This window comes from Gossypium arboreum, chromosome 8, assembly GCF_025698485.1.
Source record: "Gossypium arboreum isolate Shixiya-1 chromosome 8, ASM2569848v2, whole genome shotgun sequence".
Taxonomy (NCBI): domain Eukaryota; kingdom Viridiplantae; phylum Streptophyta; class Magnoliopsida; order Malvales; family Malvaceae; genus Gossypium; species Gossypium arboreum.
The window spans coordinates 1,665,757-1,685,120 of record NC_069077.1 but is presented as its reverse complement, the minus strand read 5'-3'; the positions used below and the strand labels follow the sequence as shown (position 1 = coordinate 1,685,120).

The 19,364-nt window shown below is 33.5% G+C and overlaps 4 protein-coding genes and 1 non-coding gene across 6 annotated transcripts; 2 read left to right on the top strand and 3 right to left on the bottom strand.

Annotated features, from left to right (window-relative positions):
* Positions 1-372: 372 nt before the first annotated feature.
* Positions 373-1,959, top strand: LOC108468071 (uncharacterized). Its single transcript, XM_017768927.2, has 2 exons — positions 373-672; positions 1,583-1,959. The coding sequence occupies exons 1-2, from the start codon at positions 464-466 to the stop codon at positions 1,785-1,787; spliced, it is 414 nt and encodes a 137-aa protein (XP_017624416.1). The 5' UTR covers positions 373-463; the 3' UTR covers positions 1,788-1,959.
* A 766-nt stretch (positions 1,960-2,725) lies between these two features.
* LOC108470181 (ribokinase) lies at positions 2,726-6,734 on the bottom strand. Its single transcript, XM_017771446.2, has 4 exons — positions 6,019-6,734; positions 4,042-4,227; positions 3,295-3,490; positions 2,726-3,187 (listed from the first exon to the last, which is right to left on the bottom strand). The coding sequence occupies exons 1-4, from the start codon at positions 6,655-6,657 to the stop codon at positions 3,096-3,098; spliced, it is 1,113 nt and encodes a 370-aa protein (XP_017626935.1). The 5' UTR covers positions 6,658-6,734; the 3' UTR covers positions 2,726-3,095.
* A 2,279-nt stretch (positions 6,735-9,013) lies between these two features.
* On the top strand, positions 9,014-12,590 carry LOC108469861 (trifunctional UDP-glucose 4,6-dehydratase/UDP-4-keto-6-deoxy-D-glucose 3,5-epimerase/UDP-4-keto-L-rhamnose-reductase RHM1-like). The gene is made up of 3 exons (XM_017770932.2): positions 9,014-9,274; positions 10,236-11,799; positions 11,890-12,590. The coding sequence occupies exons 2-3, from the start codon at positions 10,249-10,251 to the stop codon at positions 12,331-12,333; spliced, it is 1,995 nt and encodes a 664-aa protein (XP_017626421.1). The 5' UTR covers positions 9,014-9,274; positions 10,236-10,248; the 3' UTR covers positions 12,334-12,590.
* Positions 12,591-12,960: 370 nt separating this feature from the next.
* Positions 12,961-16,495, bottom strand: LOC108469860 (zinc finger BED domain-containing protein RICESLEEPER 1-like). 2 transcript variants are annotated; one of them, XM_017770930.2, is made up of 4 exons: positions 16,086-16,495; positions 13,548-15,536; positions 13,389-13,454; positions 12,961-13,303 (listed from the first exon to the last, which is right to left on the bottom strand). In XM_017770930.2, the coding sequence occupies exons 2-3, from the start codon at positions 15,508-15,510 to the stop codon at positions 13,399-13,401; spliced, it is 2,019 nt and encodes a 672-aa protein (XP_017626419.1). In that variant the 5' UTR covers positions 15,511-15,536; positions 16,086-16,495; the 3' UTR covers positions 12,961-13,303; positions 13,389-13,398. The 2 variants fall into 2 exon arrangements, with proteins under 2 accessions (XP_017626419.1, XP_017626420.1); XM_017770931.2 differs by having other exon boundaries at positions 12,961-13,292.
* A 1,065-nt stretch (positions 16,496-17,560) lies between these two features.
* Positions 17,561-17,641, bottom strand: TRNAL-AAG (transfer RNA leucine (anticodon AAG)). The gene has a single exon. It is a non-coding gene; the product is annotated as a tRNA-Leu (tRNA).
* Between the last annotated feature and the right edge of the window lie 1,723 nt (positions 17,642-19,364).

Sequence of the window (19,364 nt, the reverse complement as noted above, 5' to 3'; positions counted from 1 at the left end):
TAAATTATATTCATTGGATTGTATTTAATTTTTTGGTTCAAATAACTAAGTACTAATTTGAATAAAAAAACTAAGTTTAGTTAAAATTATAAAGTTTGTTGTGGTGATCACTAATTTCATCCCTTACTTGTGAGGTTAGGGGTTTGATTCCCGCCTATAATCGTTTATTTATTTGAAAGCACCCACAACAATTTTGAAAAAAAGAAAAAGAGAAATATGTGGAAAAATAAATGTATAAATGCATAATTGTGCAAAAAAAATACATAATTGTTTGATAAAAGGAATGCCTTGAAAAAGAAATGGGAAAATGCCAGACGTCAAAGATGAATCGGCTTGGAAAAAGATGAGGCAGGAACGGCCCATATTATCCCATCATCACTAAACACTAATGAATTTGCAGTTTGGTTGGGCCTTTTTTTTCTTGAATGAATGACTGATCTTTGTTAAAATAATTATTTACAAAATGGCATCCGCTTTTGCCTTTGCTTCTGGAACCTCACCTTCATTCTTACCCTCTAACAGCCTCAAACCCAAACATTCACCGCTTCGTCGTCCTTTGGCGCCTATTAACATAAGATCCGAAAGCATGGCTACTGAGAAACTCGGCATCAAAGTTGAAACCAACCCCTCAGAATCCAAGCTTTCTCAGCTTGGTGTACGCCAGTGGCCCAAGTATGGCTAAACCTTTATATATATATATATTGATGGGGTTTTATTTTTATTGATGGGTTTTTGCCTTTTATCCAAGTTTTCTTAAAATTGATGAGATTATTTGTAGAAAATTGGAACTAGAACGCCACTCAAATAATCCCCCAACATATATATAATGCAAGAACCCAGTGCATAAGTAGTGAAAATGCTTTAGGCCTCGTAGGGATTTTTCCGATATATGTTGCATGGTAGCATTTGGCTTGTGTGTTAGTTTAGAGTTTGCTAAAAGGTTCATAGTTGAATGCTTTGTGATGCTAAGGAGTGTATTTGGTTTTTTGATTTTCAGTGTTATTTTTTTATTAGGAGTCTGAATATGTTTTGCACTTTGTACTTAAAAAATTGGGCAAATTAATTTTTATATTTAGATCGAAGAGCACACGGATCCTTCTGATCAAAACTCCATCCATTTTTATGGTTAAAAATTGGTCATTCTACCTTAGTAGGAGGTGCATGTGATACATCACCTGTAACTACTTAGTTATTCCTTCAGCCACATCTATTTTAAACAATAGAAATGGATGAAATTTTAATAGAAAGTATCAATTTCCTTTTCAATCTAAAGTAAAACGACTAATTTAATTTTTTTTTGAATAAAATAGGTAAAATGCAATCTGATTCCAAATATAGGAGCTTGATACTCTTACCGCTTAGTTGCAAGGTGGTTCATTTTTCTAGATTGTCTGTAATTAGGTGTAAGTTTTCATTTTATTTCTTATTAGAAGTGTCTTTTAAACCTATGTGCTTTATGGTAGATCAGGGTTAAGATCATTTTCATTACCTTAATAGTCCATTACTTTTTCAATTTGTTCATCAACATCATTTACATTTAAGCAATAGCAACATTTCTGATTGGATATATATATTTTAACAGGTGGGGTTGTCCTCCTAGTAAATTCCCATGGACATATAGTTCAAAAGAGACATGTTATCTATTGGAAGGGAAAGTCAAGGTATACCCTGAAGGTAGCAATGACTTTGTTGAAATTGGTGCTGGTGATTTAGTTGAGTTTCCTAAAGGGATGAGTTGCACTTGGGAAGTTTCAGTGGCTGTTGACAAACACTATAAGTTTGAGTGAGTGCTTTTATAACCTCATGCTCTTCTTTTACCTTCTTTTCTCCATTGTTATTATGAAATAAAATATAAATGCTTGGGGTGATGTAAGATACCTCTATATTGTTCAAGTTTGATTATGATTTGGAGCTCAGAACTTAAAGTTTATTTAGCTTATTAAATATGGTCTTATACTATCTTCTCTGTCTGCTCTGTTTAGATACATGATGTTTAGTTTTGGACTGCTGTGAAATTATAGCTGTTGGGGTAAATGTTGGATATGGATATATTCAATATTTTCCTAATTTTTCTTTATATGTTTTGAGGATCATACTTTCTATCTATGACATGAGTTGTTGCCTATGCATCAAGAGGGAACACATGCAGTTATTTTGCCAACTCAATTGTAGTAATAGTTAATCCGTGATTATTGGGAACAGCTAGTGTATCCATCCGGAGAAAGTTAAATTGGCTTTGAACCAACTTTTGAGTGAACCATCGAAATCGATTAAATTGGACTAAAAAATTGATTGTATTGGTGGTCGAATCAAATTTTAATTTTTTAAATGCTTTTTTATTTATTTATCATTTTTAAAAATTTTTAATAATTGATTGAATTAAAAATAGGACGACCAATAGAACCGGTCCAATCATATTGCTATATTGTTCATAAATGAAATGCTAATATTATTATATTTGAGTTTTATGGTTGATTTGATTAAAGTTAATTGCTAATATTATTATATTTAAAATTTTATAATTTTGTTAATAAAATAAATTTAGTCTTAACTACAAATTTGTTTAATTTGTCAAATACAACTTAATAATATGATTTCATTTGGGTTTTCAAATTAATTTGATAAAAGTTACTAATGTTAGTAAGTAATTATGAATTTTCATCAAATTAACTTTAAAATTTAAATTAAACACTAAAAGTTATTGTTATTATATTCAGGTGATAGCTTTTGTCAAATTCAGGTATTACATTGAACCAAAAAATAACACAAGTACCTGTTAGAAAAAAGTGTATCAAATTATACATTAAGCCAACGAAGAACAAAAGTACTACCAGCTTTTCCTTATTCATGTGACATTGTCCCCATTGGGACAAAGACAGCATATTTACACTGCAGACAAGACCAGTCCTTCAAAATGGTGAAATAGTGATCAAGCTTAAGACTTCTTCAAACCAGTTTTCCTGTTCTAGCATGAAGCTCTACTTTGAAACTGAGCAGCAGAAAGCAAAATAATAGCTTTTTTCCCTTATTTATAAAACAACATTCGCACAGATGTTTTAGCAGCCCATGAATGATCAAGCAAAACAGAATAAAAATCATACAGACTGAAGAAGATTCAAAACTGATTTCCGGTCAGGCATGCTAGGAATGGCTCCCTTCACTTGAACACAAAGAGAGGCTGCTGCAGCTGTGGAATTGTTAAAACAGAATATATGTGAAGATAGGCAAGGTCATGGCCTATATACATATATATGAATATATATATACGAGTAACTGAGAGAGGGCAAGGAATACCGGCAAAGTTCAAGCATTCCCTTTTGGATTTTCCTTCTACGAGAGCCACAGCAAAGGATGCAGTAAATGTATCCCCGGCTCCTGTTGTATCTACAACTTGTGCGGCAGGAATGATAGGCTGTGTAATTGGTTCCTCACCTTCTATGAATAAAGCAGATCCCTTGGCCCCAAGTTTCACAAGAACTTGCTTAACACCCTGAAAGTTATTCACATTTAACTTGTAGTAAAAAACTTGGCATCTGCCTAGGGACTTGTATAGTTTCCACAAAAAGCTTGCTCATTACTTAAGGCCATTTATTCGAGTTAAAACTGGAACTGATCAAACAAGACAAAAAAAAAAAAAAGAAGCATACTAGTTTACTGTTTAATCTAACATACAGGGACTAATTTGCTCATTTTTTGAGTAAAGGGGGCAGAAAGCAATCTGACTCCTCCTAATATAAGAGCCTCCATAATGCTTTTACTGTGTCTATTTCGGCAAAACGTGTGTGGGATTGTTCACCATGCTAGTCCACATGTTTCAACTAGTACTACAAGCATGTTCTCTATTGATCATTACAGAATTAACCATGAAAGAGGGGAGAAGTAATTGTTGCATGTGAAACATATCTAAAGGACAAAAATTTGTGGTAATCGCCACAGTTGTTGCCAATACTGAATTGTTGTGACAATTTACTTTAAAACCTTATATGTTAAGGTTTAATAAAATGACAAACTAAGGCCTTTTTCAGGTGTAGAAAAACTCACCATTTTGTGACATTTTGCAGCCGCTTGACTAATCTGCTCAAAATTATCAGTAGGCATTCCCGTCAATCGACCGAGTTCAGATTCATTTGGGCTAAATATATCAACAAACTTTAGAAGTTCTTGGGGCATTGGTGCATCCATTCCGCCAGCATCCATAATTACGGTAACACCAGCACCCTTCGCAGCCTGAAAAGAAACCTCGAAAGAGAGACTGAACTAGTAAATTCTACCATGTAAAGTCCATATCAGTGAAGCAAAAAAATATAGTACAGAACCCAAGACCAAATAGGCAAATATCAAGTTCACCTTCAATTAGACCAAATGGACTTCATTGTCAATGGAGAACCCGAGACCTTAGCTTTTGGCTACTAAAGAGGATAAATTTTATCTCACTGCACCAGACTACCAATGTAGCAGTCACAATATTATCAATAATCTCTTCAACTTTGAATTGAGAATAACCGACACGAGTCTGATCGAGGTAGAGTTCACTTTACAACCACACCACTTTCCTTTTCTAACCAAATAACCCTAAACAAACACCCAACCATCTCCAAATAACTACAACAATACCCAAAATCTTTTCTCTAAGAATTAAGCCTACTTTTGAGGATGTTATCACAAAATCCAAATCTTATTTCACATCAAATTAAAATGGAAAAGCATCCATGCAACCTAAAATATGAGACCCTAGCATCCCTTATTTTTCAAAGGCATCTCAAACCCATCTTATATCGTTCTCACAAACTGTTGTTGCCTTCTCAATTTAGAGTTCCTTCTATTGTGCGACTTGATATATAAAACTATTCAGAGTTCCTTCTATTGTATTATTGAAGGCAAGGAAATACTTAAAGGGGCATATCAAAATTGTATAACCCCAAATTTCAAATATGACCAAGATGTTCAAGCCTCAAAGCTTAGCCATAGAGCACTCTCTAAGGCATAAGGAACGCAACAACTCCAAGTTCAGAGTGAACCATGTAGAAGATCCTCATCACACGAGTTCATAATAAAGTTTTTAGTAGAATGATCTTGAGCTGGAAAGAAAAAAACAGCATACCAACTTACGGATAAATTATAACACCTTAATAAGCTTTGCTAATTGAAAGTCTCTCAGAATTTCTAAGCACTTCTCATACTTTAGCACTGTACTTGGTAGCATAAGTTAATAATCATTGAATGACATCTACATTCTTCGAAGCTTTTCAATTGACCCAAAGCAAAATACTAAAAGAAAAACAGCTAAAAGGTTACTTCTAATTAGCAAGACTAGAATCACCATGGTAAAGGATTTCCTAACTTTGAATATTACTTTTCACCAGACATAAACACATCTTTGAAATCATAAATCTGGACATAATATTCAAAGAACATATTAAAAACTGCTTAACCATATTAATTTGAGATGTTATGCAATAAACTAGTAAATATGTAAGACTAAACATCAAGAGGCTCAAGCTCCATTTGAAAAGTGTTTTTCAACTCAAACCATGATTTGAAACCAAAAGCTCAAAAGCAATGATAAATAAGGAGCTTTTCAAACCAAACCATCTTCTTAAACTCGGGTTTTAACCCAAACCAAAAGGCTAAAATTTTTAGCTCTCGACTTTTACAAAAGTGCTTTTAGCTAAAATTACTTTCTTTTACTCATTAAAGAAGTCCAACTTATCTTCTACTTTACAACATTATATCCAGAATGACCATTTTATTTTTCTACAAACTTTTTGTCAGCAATGGTAAACACAGCCAAACTTTTCCAGAATACTTTCCCACCCACTTTTCAAAAGCGCTTTTTAACCTCAATTGAAGGTCCTACAGTTCCTTGGAGATCATAAAAATCCCATAATGGTAAATCATTTCAAATGCACACAGTGCAACTCTTTCCAGCTTAAAAGCATCATCCTTTTAACCAAATTCTCAAATCATCCATAGCATTAGCAAAAGAAATAAAAGACATAAAAGCATAAAGATCCCAACCTTAGCAACTTGAATGTTAACAGAATCAGGGATTTCCCTCTGAAGCAAAACAATGCCAGCATTTTTAACAACATCCAAGTCCTGATCAGACAACTTGTCAGGCCAAGAACTCATATTAGCACCACCAACAATGATGATCGAATTCTGCCCATTAGATTGTAACATCACCACAGCATGACCAGTAGGAACACCACCACCCAAGCTCTTCAAATACTCCAAACGAACCCCACCATTCCCCAATGCCTGAGTTATCAATTTCCCATGCGCATCATCACCTACTTGTCCTACAAAATATGTTGGGTAAGAAAGTTTAGCACCACAGGTAGCCTGGTTAGCTCCTTTGCCTCCTGCAAGAGTTTGACCATTTTTGGCTGAAATAGTCTCTCCTTCCGTGGGTAATCTGTCGATCTCCACATATATATCTGCATTTGCTGAGCCAACTACGACTAATGGTGGGGGTTGGGTTATTGGGGTTTGGCTGGTTTTGCTTGAGTTTATGGAAAAGGAAAGAAGGGATTGTTTTGGGTTATTCGTTTTGTAATTGCAGAATCGAAATGGGATTGGGGTTAGGGTTTTGATGGGATGGATTTGGGGATAGCAATGGAAATTATTTGATGGTGAAAAGGCGATCCCTTCCATGTTTATTTGGTGAGAAAATGGGACCGAAAGTCTCTGTATTAGGGTGATGAACACTGAATAGGAATAAATGGGTTAAAATATGCTATAAGTACCTCTACTCTTCAAAAAGTTCTTATACTTTATTTTTATTTTTAGGAATTTAATCCCTTTATTTTTCAAATTTTAAAATTTAGGTTTAATTGTTAATATTATTAAATTATTTTATTAAATACAATTCGTCATTTTTAGTTGCATTAATAGCGAGTATTATTTTATATTTTAAAATACCATACAAATAAATTTAATAAAAAATAGTAGTGTTAACAATTGGACATTATTTTTAAAATTTGAAAAGTAATTGAACTAAATTTCAAGAAATAAAATTACAATGATTAAATTCTAAATTTGTGAAAAATTATGGGACCTATGACAGATTTTAATGGACTAAATTATACTAATAAGACTTAAACTATAAATGGACCCTTCTCTGCATTAATTTTTCACATTTTAGTACCTAAATTTTTTTAGCTAAAGTTGCATGTTTTAGTCTTATAGAATTAAAAAGGATTAATTGACATGCAACACCTATTAGAATATATTACGGATATTTTCGATTAATTAAAACATGACACAATGAAGTTATTTTGCATTGAAATTTAAAAATTAATTTTTTATAATTTTAAAAATATATTAAACATTTTAGGAAAGTATGATTGATTTTGATTACAATTGACACATTGTTAATCAACATTTACTAAATTTTAATTTAAATTTTTTAAAGAAATTACATACTTTTTATTTATTTTAAAAAATATTTTTAAAGTTATCAAAACTTTTGTAGAATATATATTAAAAAAGTTATATTGTTTGTAGTTTTCCAAATTGAACTAATTTTGTATTTTTGAACATTACAAATTATATTTTGTTTATTTGAAAATTTTCATTAACATTATTGAAATATGTTTAGAGTTTATATATAAGTAGAATTTTGATTTTTTCTTATTATTTTAACATTTAGCTAAATTTTATATATTTTTCAATTCTGATTAGTTTTTCTAAAAACTCAACTTTTTGTTTCAATTTATATATTTTAAAAAATAATTTTTTTTCTGTTTTCCTAAAATATATTTATATAGAGATTGATTTTAATCGATGTGAAATTATATATAATGTAGTAAATTTGAGTATATATTCATGGCCCAAAACAAATATAAAATAGCCCACATTATGAAACAGAATTACGAAAAAATCAAACGAGGAAATATCAGAGCCAGGTTTCGATCCTGGGACCTGTGGGTTATGGGCCCACCACGCTTCCGCTGCGCCACTCTGATTAGTTGTTCTTTGTTTTATCTATACTACTATATATACCTGTCTTGCTTCTCTTTTTTACGTTCTTAACAACAATGGTGAATTTTCAATTTTGGTCCCTCTACTTTTTAATATAAAAATAATCAAATTTCTATTTCGGTCCCTATACTATGTTAAAATTTTTAAAATTTATATAATATTTAAATAAGATGTTTTGTTAATAGAATTTTCCACCAAACGAGTTTAAACATTTTCGAATAGTAAAAAATCTTCTTACTTAGCTAAAGCTTAACCTTTGACATCTAAAATTTATTTTTAAAATTAAAATCAAATAAAATATTTTAAATTAAAAATCCAAATTTAAAAAAACTTGGGTAATTAGACAAATAATCTATCTTAACAACTTGTTTTTTTTTATTTAAATCATTATATATAATTTACATAAATATGTATATTTCCTATTATCATAATTTTAACTTCACTCTTGTCATATATGCCTCTCCTGTTTCTTTTTAAAAGTTCAATTAGCAAACTCCAATAGATTTAATACCCGTTGGTGAGTAGAGAACATAACTTAGATTTAGGTCAATTTCACTATTAGTGTTGAAGATTTGAGAAGAAAGTTATTTAAGTTTTGATTCAAAAATTTTTAATGTTTAAAGTTATTTAACGAAAGAACTAAACTGAAGAAGAAGAGAAAAATTTTCAACTAATGTAAGCAATACGACTAAAGAAAATAAAAAAAAGAGACTATTTTAATAGTTGGATAACTTTAATGAAAATCTTCTGGTAGTTGAGTGAGCAGGGGCGAAACCAGGGGCAGGCATGGCCCCAGCCCCCCCTAAAATAGGAAATTTTCATTTAGGCTCTTTAAATTTTTTTAAAATTTTAAATTAGTAAAGGTAAAATTACACTTTAACCCCCCTAAAATTATAAAAATTTAATTTAATCCATTAAAAATTATAAAAAATTAAAATTTCCTTCCACCCCTTCAAATTTTTTTCTGGCTTCGCCCTGTTGCTGAGTTTACTAATCACATGCATGGTCTTCACAAAATCGTACATTCTGACATTCTTTTTAATGAGAGCATTAAAAGGAAACAATGGACCAGTAAACAATATGATCCAATGAGAGCATTTATGTTAATTTTCATGGCTCCCCTTAACTGTCTCTTGCGTCTATAATTTATAGAGCTATATGTATATATATGCGGATGTGTATGTACACGAAAGTCTCCACAATTTCTCTTTCTCTTCAATCTCTCATTTTCTCTCTCTAGAATTTGTGCATTTATTTCTCTATCTGGATTTTGATTGAATTTCTTCTTGTAAGTCAACGTTTCTTCCCATTTCTATGTCGAATTTGATCGAACATTATGTTTCTTTGAAATTTCTAGCAATTGAGGCCATTTTATGATATGGGTATCCTAGTTTTCTTAGATCTGCTGTTAATTGTGAAAAAGGAAGTCCATAGCTTTCGTTGCTCTGTTAGCTTATGAAATGGATATGGGTCTCTTTTTATTTATTATATGATGAATGCGAAAGGATTTGTTTTTTCTTTTACATTTTCAAAATGGTAATTTGATCTGGTGATTAAGGCGGATCTTGTTGATTAATAATAAACATATTGATCTTTTTCTTTTCCATGGAAAAAAAATGGGAGCTTTGGGTAGTTTATCGTTTAATTTTTATGGAAAATGAGGTGAATTCCATTCTAATTTGATGAACCAAAATGTTATTTGTTGAGGGGATTTCTTCAACAAAAGCCTTCGAAGTATGGTCACCGTATTAAGTATGGCCACTGTATTGGGGTTTTTTCTCCCTCTTTCACAGAAAACTCGTGAAGGGAGAGACGTCAGTTTAGTATGGAACATTAATAATGTAAATCATCTAACCTACGCACAGGGATTCGAATCACCAACATATTAACCACATACTTGCGAGTATGGTCTCACTTGAGTTATGGGAGGCAATACCTTCGTTGTTGGGGTTCAGCTGTCTGGTCGACAAATGACATACTTCAAAGACTTTTCTTGAATGAGTCAGTCCCGCGACATTATTTAGAAAAGAAAAGAAAAGTGGGTGATATGATTCACTTATGTTGTTGGCATGTCTGTTTTTTTGTTGTATTTGTATTTTTCGCTGCATGTTTTTTTCGATTTTCTTAGATTGATCTTTTAGGTTTGATCGTAGATTCTATCTGTACTTTTTATGTATTTGTTTATGCAAGTTGGTGTTGATTTTTATTATCTTCTGCTGTGCTAAAAGTGGTTCTTGTTTTTATTGTAGAATTGGTTTGAAAATGGCTACTTATACCCCTAAGAACATCCTCATAACTGGAGCTGCTGGGTTTATTGCATCCCATGTAGCTAATCGGCTTATTCAGAACTATCCCGGTTACAAAATTGTTGTGCTCGACAAGCTTGATTACTGCTCTAACCTGAAAAACCTCCTCCCCTCCCAGTCATCACCGAACTTTAAGTTCGTGAAGGGGGATATTGCCAGTGCTGATCTTGTTAACTACCTCCTTGTTGCCGAGTCTATCGACACAATAATGCATTTTGCAGCCCAAACTCATGTCGATAACTCGTTCGGGAACAGCTTTGAGTTTACCAAGAACAATATCTATGGCACACATGTCTTGCTTGAGGCTTGTAAAGTCACTGGCCAGATCAGGAGGTTTATCCATGTGAGCACGGATGAGGTGTATGGGGAGACGGATGAGGATGCGGTTGTAGGAAACCATGAAGCTTCTCAACTTCTCCCGACAAACCCGTACTCGGCAACGAAAGCTGGTGCTGAAATGCTTGTAATGGCGTATGGTAGGTCATACGGGTTACCGGTGATTACTACCCGTGGAAACAATGTTTATGGTCCCAACCAATTCCCCGAAAAATTGATTCCGAAGTTCATCCTCTTAGTGATGAGAGGGAAGACTCTTCCAATTCATGGGGATGGTTCTAATGTGAGGAGTTATTTATATTGTGAAGATGTGGCCGAGGCATTTGAAGTCATTCTACACAAGGGTGAAGTTGGCCATGTTTATAATGTCGGAACAAAGAAGGAAAGGAGAGTGATTGATGTAGCCAAAGATATATGCAAGCTTTTCTCGATGGATCCCGAGACAAACATCCAGTGTGTTGAAAACAGACCTTTCAATGACCAGAGATATTTTCTTGACGATCAGAAACTGAAGAACGTGGGATGGTCTGAGCGAACCATATGGGAAGAGGGGTTGAAAAAGACGATAGCATGGTACACCAAAAATCCCGAATGGTGGGGTGATGTGGCTGGTGCATTGCTTCCACACCCAAGAATGCTGATGATGCCTGGTAGTAGACACTTCGAATCGGAAGACGGGAAAGTTCCGAGTGTTTCTAACACGCCCCGAATGATAGTTCCGACCTCCAAAAGTTTTATCTCTCCCCTAAAACCATCCTTTAAGTTCTTGATCTATGGCAGGACCGGCTGGATTGGAGGTATTCTCGGTCAGCTATGTGAGAAACACGGTATTCCCTTTGAATACGGGAGAGGACGCTTGGAAAATCGAGCATCGCTCATGGCAGATATTCAAAATATAAAGCCAACCCATGTTTTTAGTGCTGCTGGTGTGACCGGTAGACCAAACGTTGATTGGTGTGAATCTCACAAAACCGAAACTATTCGAACCAATGTGGTTGGAACCTTGACCTTGGCAGACGTTTGCAGACAACATGAGCTTTTGATGATGAATTTCGCAACGGGGTGTATATTCGAATACGATGCTGCACATCCTCAAGGCTCCGGCATTGGCTTTAAAGAAGAAGACAAACCCAATTTCATCGGTTCCTTCTATTCGAAAACCAAAGCTATGGTAATCCCATCGGATATCCGTAATTCAACTCACATCTTGTCTGCTAGTGTATGTCTTTAATGCCTCGTAATCTCTTCCCTTCTTGTTTAGGTTGAAGAGCTATTGAGAGAATATGACAACGTCTGCGCCCTCAGAGTTCAAATGCCGATCTCATCCGACCTAAACAACCCACGCAACTTCATCACCAAGATCTCACGTTACAACAAGGTCGTCAACATCCCCAACAGCATGACAATCCTAGACGAACTCCTACCGATATCTATTGAGATGGCAAAGAGGAACTTGAGAGGTATATGGAACTTCACAAACCCCGGGGTCGTTCGCCACAACGAAATCCTCGAGATGTACAAGACTTACATCGACCCCAACTTCCAGTGGACGAACTTCACATTGGAAGAACAAGCCAAGGTAATCGTCGCCCCTCGAAGCAATAACGAAATGGATGCATCCAAGTTGAAGAAAGAGTTCCCCGAGTTGTTACCGATCAAAGAATCATTGATTAAGTACGTCTTCGAACCCAACAAACGAACCTAAACCTATGAACCCAGTTTTCTCAGCTATAGAACCCGAGTTTTGACCCCTCTAACTTCTGCATTTACTATAATTAGGTTGTATTGTAGTTTACTTAGCCATTCCTTTTACTAAAGAAACTTCCCTTTAGGTGTATTTTTTTTTTTGCATTTCAACTTGTTGATTGTTATTGCCTTCAACACTCTTTTTCAACAGTTTGATACTTTACTAATTTGTAATATATAAATTTGGTAAAAGTAACATAAAAGCCTTTATACTAAGAGTCAGATTATATTTTATCTCCTCTACAAAAATTATTAGCAAATTAATCCCTATACATTAAATCAAAGAGCAAATTGATTATTTTTGTACCTCATGTGACGTGAGGTTTCATGTGCACCTTATATTGATGTAGAGGGGCCAAATTTTGACAGCAAAAATGAATGAAATTAAAAAAAAAAATTACTCTTTGATTTAATGTACAAGAATTAATTTGTCCATTTTTTTAGTAAACATGACAAAATGCAATCCGACTCTTACTGCAGTAGCTTCCATGGTACTTTTATCTATAAATTTTCAAACATTTTTTTTTATAATAGTAGCGTATAGATAATCGAAAACTTGGGATTAAATAGTAAAATGCTAATTAAATTTCAATGAAGAAAACCAAAAATTTTCTTTAAAAACTTGTTATAATTACATAAATACTACAATAGAAGCAAACTATGCCCCCATTGCTCATGTTATTGGCAATTCAACATCCCTTTAAACAAGCTTCTACTTTTACTCAAATAACTATCAATAATCAAAGAGCTAAATGCTTTGAATTAAAGCCATTGCTTTAAGCATTAAGTTGTTAATCTAAAATGTACATTTTTCATTCAAAAGCTTCATGATGAAGGACTATAATCGCAATGCCACATCGAAATACCTTAAAGCAATTGGCACTCCATGGAGATGAATACCTTATTTGAGACCAAGGCCTATTATGTACCTTGCATGAAAGGAAACGTCAAAATAAGGGCACTTGCGAAATTAGCTATTCTTAAGCAAGGAATGTAAGTTTATCTGAGACGTACCGAGAACAAATCAATTTGTTTCGACATAAAGGGGTAGAGCATAATGACTTGAAGATGGACCGGTGTCTATTGCATTAATGACAATAGCATATTGTTAAGAGATGTATGATGAAATAGAAATGATTGTGTAAAGAGATGAAAGATAATGTATGTATGTACCATCTGATTGCATCCGTAACCAATCTTGTGTGCATATCAAAGCCTGTCGAGTCTCGGGAGTCAGTGGACATCTACAACTATCGAGCACCCTACCTCCAGCGTGGAATGCTGACTCTTGTGAAACGGTTGACATAGGAGTTCCGAGAACATCTCGTGCCATCATTGACAAGATTGGATACCTTGGAGTGTGAACTCTCCACCAATTCAATATATTGAAATTGCAGTTACGAGGAAAGACGGGCTCATCTAAATATTTTTCCAAGTCTGATATTGCAGTTTGACTTTGAGATGTCTCGTGAAGGAATTTGTCAAAGCCCTTTAGTCTATCTCTACCGTCATTGCTACTGCTAGGTAAACTACTGAGCGGTAAAGCTGAACCTTGATCCATCAAAGTTGAGCAAATAGAGTATGTATTAAATAGTTCCTTAAGACCATCCGAGACTTCTTTGATTCGTTCCAATGCAGTACTGCCGTAAATCTGGGAGTAGTAATACTCCACCAATTTCATCTTGAATCGGGGATCTAAGATTGCTGCTACTGCCAAAGACAAACTGCATTTGCTCCAATATTTATCGAACTTAGCTTTCATCTTTGCTGCTAATGAACTAAGAAAATTATCGGGGCTCTTGCACCAGTCAATCAATTGGATGTGAACATGACAAATTTCCGGAAAATATATATTTGCCGTGGGACATTTGTTGCTGGAGAAGACATTGATGATTTCGATAAATAGTTTCAAATAGCCGGTAATGGAACTTGCCCATTCCCACTCTTCATCGCTTAAAGCAAGGTCAAGATCAAGCTCCGGCAACTGACAGAAAGCATTCCTGTATTCTATAGCAGTCTCGAGCATTAGGTATGTTGAATTCCATTGGATAGGACAATCAAGAACCAAGTTCTTCTGGCTATTGATTCCAGTTTGCAAGACCATCTCCTTGAACTTCCCTTGTATTGATTGGGAACTTTTAACATATCGAACAGTTCCTCGAATCTTTTGAATCACCAGTCGGAGAGCTTCCATGGCGTCTTGAACAATTGAATTTAGAACATGTGCAGCTGAGCGCACATCTAATAATTGACCGTTGCTTAGACGAGACTTGTTCTCCGAGATCTGCTCTTTTATTCTCAGAACGATATCATCATTAGTAGAAAAATCATCCAACGTCACGGCAAACAACTTAGAGCCTATATCCCAATCCATCAAACACTTGATAATTACTCCGGAAAGCAAGTCATTAGTATGAGAAGAATCAAGTGTAACAAAATTAAGAATCTTCTTTTGTAGTTTCCAATCATCACCGACGTAATGGGCCATCATGCATACATGGTTAGTGTTTTCTGGTGATGACCACATCTCAACCGCGAGGTTAATTCTACCTTGCAATTTACTCAACATATCATGAACTTTCTGTCTCTCCTTCCCGTAAATTTCCATACAAGAAAGCTCAACAGTACTATTTGGCACAACATCAAACAGTGGCTGTAAATTCTTGACAAATACCTTAAACCCAACATGCTCAACCATGGCTAAAGGGTAGCCATGCAATATAATCATACGAGCAAGATCTAAGCGACTCCTTTCTTGATCGAACCAACTGCTTTGAACATTGAAAACTTCATCCTTTCTCTGTTCCGGTTCATACTTGACAATAGTTGGCTTCAAATATTCTTCTTTTCTTTGCCCTTCATCGTAACTGATATTTGCTATCGTAAGGGTGTTATCTTTTTTCCTTTTCTTTGCCGAAAGGAGCTGAGAAACATCATAGTTAAACCTTTTTAAACACCGCATTAAGTGATTCCTCAGATGTGTGGTTCCACTGTTACTCGATCCACTTAATTTCTTGTTACAATGAACGCAAACAGCATAACATAAGTCGGCTTTCCTAACCCTTTCGAAGTGATTCCATACAACCGAAGTCAACCTCTTCGGTTTCTTAATGACCGTTTCATTCGCAACTTCCATCGAATCGGTTTACGACGAGCCAAAGCCTGCATTTTCGAACAAGAATTAACCCCAAAATGCAATCATAATTATGCAACTGAATATTATCAATTCATCCCAAAATGTATATATATGGCCAATTAATCAAATCAAACATAAAAAAATATATTTTAAAAAAATCAAACAACCATTTAAGAAAGAAAGAAACACTAATAAGAAAGCAAACTGAAAGAAAAAATGGTTTTTTTTTTGTTCTTTTAAGAAAAAATAAAGCTAAAAAATGTTCTAAATTATGAGACCAAATATATTGTCTTATCAAAATAAAGCAAATAAGTACTACTAATGATACACCAAAAGCAACAAAAACCAACAAACATAATTGTTAAAAAAAAAAAAAGGCCACCAAATTTAAACTCAATTCAAGATAAACAATTCTAAGAAAAAGCCAGCTTTCAATTGAGCTCCTTCAAAAAAAATAAAGCTTTTCTTTCTCTAACGAATTAAACAAAAATATAACAAAAACCCAACAAAGATAAACGCTAAAAAACACCAAATTCACACAATTAAAACACACAACACTAGGAAAAAAATCATACCCAGATTATCCAGCAGAGAAAAAAACTTGGCTCCACAGGCGGGTCCGATCGGAGGATCCGAGAAGGTATGAGGGTTTGGGTTTTGCAGATGACGGAAATGGGAAAAAGATAAAAAGAGAAATTGGATCCGAGCTTGAATTATGGAGGAGAAATTTGGGTTAAGATCCGAATAAAAATTTGGGTGGGTCAATCAACGTCGATAAAAGAGTATATTTTTCGTTTAATTATCGGATATTTTCTTGGTAACCAATCAGAGAAAAAGGAAAATGATGATATGGATCGGCTAGAATTTGAATCCGGATTTGTGTTTTGTTGAATTTTGATTTTTCTTTCTTTAAAAAAATCTGGGTTTGGTTTGATTTGACCTTTTTCAGCTTCTCTTCATATATGCAAATTAAAATCTTTTCGAATATTCTATTTAGCTATTGATTTTAAGCAAGATTTTTAATAATAAATTAAAAAGAATTTAAAATTTGAATATTCTTACATCTTATTTTATCTCCATTAGTATCATCAATAAAATTTAAAATTCTAACCTTATAAAAATTTAAATTTAATTATTTTTAGGTATTTTTACTTATAAATTTAATTAATTTTGATTTTAAGTAAATAAATAAATAAAACAATTCAAAATTCAAAACAAAATATATATTTTATCCAAAATTATCATATTAAATACAATTACCATAGTGTTAGCTTGATGATTAGGGTGTTCACATTCTCAAGTGTAGTCCAAGTTCCAGTTGTCTAATCACGTTGTTGTTAGGGCGTTGCCCTCATCTTGTAATTCATTAAAAAAAATTACAATTATCATATTTCACCGATTATTTTTTTTTGTAATTATACATTAAACCATTTATTTTTTGTTGACTTTCATTTTGAAAAATAAAATAAAAAATTATATAAATAGGTAAACATTGGTTTGGGATAGCCTATTTCGATAATACTATCATGAAGGCTCATGTCATATTGCATTTTGCTCTCTTTAAAAAATAGACAAATTACTCTTTTCATGTTAGATAAAAAAGTAAATTGTTCTTTTCTGTTAGAACATTTAATCTATTTATACTGTTAAAAACTAGTGCTACTGATAGAATAACCAGTTAGTAACACGTGGCCTGTCATGTGTACCTCATGCTGATATATAGGGACCGATTTTTAACACTACAAAAAGGTGAAATTTTGAACACAAGAACCAATTTGCTCTTTTATCTAATGTAAGGGGACTAATTTGTCCATTTTTAAGTAGAGGGGCCAAAATGCAATTGGACTCCTAATATAAGGACCTATATGAGATTTTTACTGCCTATTTCTCCCCTTTGAACTAGGCCCAAATTAGCCCAATTGCTTGTTTGCTACTTTGTACCCAAAAATGAAATAAATAATGTAAGGCCCAAACCCAATTGAGCCCATGGACTTGAGAGCTAATAGGTCCATAACCTTATTCTGGGCTTTGAACAAAAAAAAATAGGAACTGTTGAGAGTGGGATTTGAACCCACGCCCTTTCGGACCAGAACCTTAATCTGGCGCCTTAGACCAACTCGGCCATCTCAACTTGTTGCTCTCAGTTTTCCAGTTTTATTTTTTTATCTCTGTGACTGGAAAGCTCTGATTTTTACTTTACATGGAAAATTTGTATTATAGGGTTTTACCACTGGTTAAGGTAAGAGAGGCCTTTGTCATTTCGTCTAACTCTTATGATTTTATATATTTTTTATATAATAAAAAATTATATATTTTTATAATAAGATAGGTGGCACAATTTAATTGGCCTTTTATTTTTTTAATGTTGTTTATTTGGAGTGGAATACTAACAAAAGCAAAGTGAAAAATAAAATTAAAGTACTAATGTGAAAAATAATATAATTTGGAGGCTAAAATATGAATAAAAAAGTTTGAGGAAAAAATAATTGAAGTGAAAATAAACCCAACCAACTATACAAATTATTTATAAGAGGATAGTGCCAACAAAGAAAATTAAAACCATTACAAACAGGAAATATTTTTTTTATGAAAGCAACCTATAAAATAGAATAGGTTGCTTACATTTCGTTGCTTTCATAAAAAATATTTCCTGTTTTTAATGGTTTTATTTTCTTTGTTGTCTCTCTCGTTAATATAAAATTAAAATATATTTACACATCGTCATAATTTTTGGCACGATTAATATTTATATAAATTATGCATATCAAATTTAAAGTAATATGTTTAAAACCGTTAAACCATTAAATATATACTAATATATATATAATATTTTAGACTTGTATGATAGAAATATTATATCGCAGGAGAAAATTAATTTTTTTTGAGAGAGCCCTTCAAAAATAAATTATAAATATTTGAGGTGTCAAAATGAAATTCTACGATATTAATTTGCAAGGGGCTCTAAAATAATTCTATAATTTTTGGGGGTGGCGACTGCCAAATTCCTTCTATCTTCGTCATTGTCCGATTATGAGAAGTATAATTATATTAATATATATTAATAAATAAAAGGTTGAATTGCAACTAAAATTTAGTTGAAGAAGAGAAACTCAAAATTGGCCTAAACGAAAGAGAATCCCAATTCCCATCTTATTAAAACTTTTAACAGAGGATATTTTAGATAAAGTTGAAGAATAAAATAAATGCACAGTAATTTGGAACTAAAGGGAGAGGAGAGCAATAATAGTTTGAATCATGGTAAGCACAAGTAAGATAATTGCAGCAACGGTAGCAACCCCTCTCCAAAGAGATGAAAAATATTGGTGCTAAGTATTGCAATCCAACTATGGTGAGGAACAGCATTGTATGCATTAAGCTTCATGAAAAGACTTGAATATCGGTTCTTCTTCTCCACATCAATATATTTGCAGAGATTGTTGAACATTTTCACTATTGCTTTAGGGCTGCCAAGCTGGTTAATCATAGTCCTTCTTCGAACAAGTATACCCACATCTTCAGCAGATTTGATGAGATATCCCATTAGAAAGATGTAATCACATATGAAAGTATCGTTCGGATATTAGCATTGCTCCCACACCATGAGGTTCCCATAAAACGATTCCGTCGAGTCGTCAACTTTAAGAGGAGGGATCTTCATCAATTCTCCATTCTTTTCGTCAAATTCTATATCGAATAAACATGTGCTTAAGCTCACTTTGAATTTAACGCCTGCTTCGCATAGTAGGACTGCACTATATAAATACTCGTCTTGCTGCTGCTGTAGCTTTCCTTCCTCTAGGATTCCTTCGGGTTCGGGCTTTTGGGATGATATCAAATGCATGAAATGTTTTTTC

Excerpts from the sequence above, each read along its gene's own strand:
- LOC108469861 (XM_017770932.2), top strand. The coding sequence starts at position 10,249 with ATGGCTACTTATACCCCTAAGAACATCCTCATAACTGGAGCTGCTGGG. Across the intron at positions 11,800-11,889 it reads ATTCGAAAACCAAAGCTATG|GTTGAAGAGCTATTGAGAGA; the intron begins GTAATCCCATCG and ends CTTCTTGTTTAG.
- LOC108470181 (XM_017771446.2), bottom strand. The coding sequence starts at position 6,657 with ATGGAAGGGATCGCCTTTTCACCATCAAATAATTTCCATTGCTATCCC. Across the intron at positions 4,228-6,018 it reads TTAACATTCAAGTTGCTAAG|GCTGCGAAGGGTGCTGGTGT; the intron begins GTTGGGATCTTT and ends GTTTCTTTTCAG. Across the intron at positions 3,188-3,294 it reads GGAATGCTTGAACTTTGCCG|CTGCAGCAGCCTCTCTTTGT; the intron begins GTATTCCTTGCC and ends ACAATTCCACAG.
- LOC108468071 (XM_017768927.2), top strand. The coding sequence starts at position 464 with ATGGCATCCGCTTTTGCCTTTGCTTCTGGAACCTCACCTTCATTCTTA. Across the intron at positions 673-1,582 it reads GGTGTACGCCAGTGGCCCAA|GTGGGGTTGTCCTCCTAGTA; the intron begins GTATGGCTAAAC and ends ATATTTTAACAG.
- LOC108469860 (XM_017770930.2), bottom strand. The coding sequence starts at position 15,510 with ATGGAAGTTGCGAATGAAACGGTCATTAAGAAACCGAAGAGGTTGACT. Across the intron at positions 13,455-13,547 it reads GTTACGGATGCAATCAGATG|ACACCGGTCCATCTTCAAGT; the intron begins GTACATACATAC and ends TTAATGCAATAG.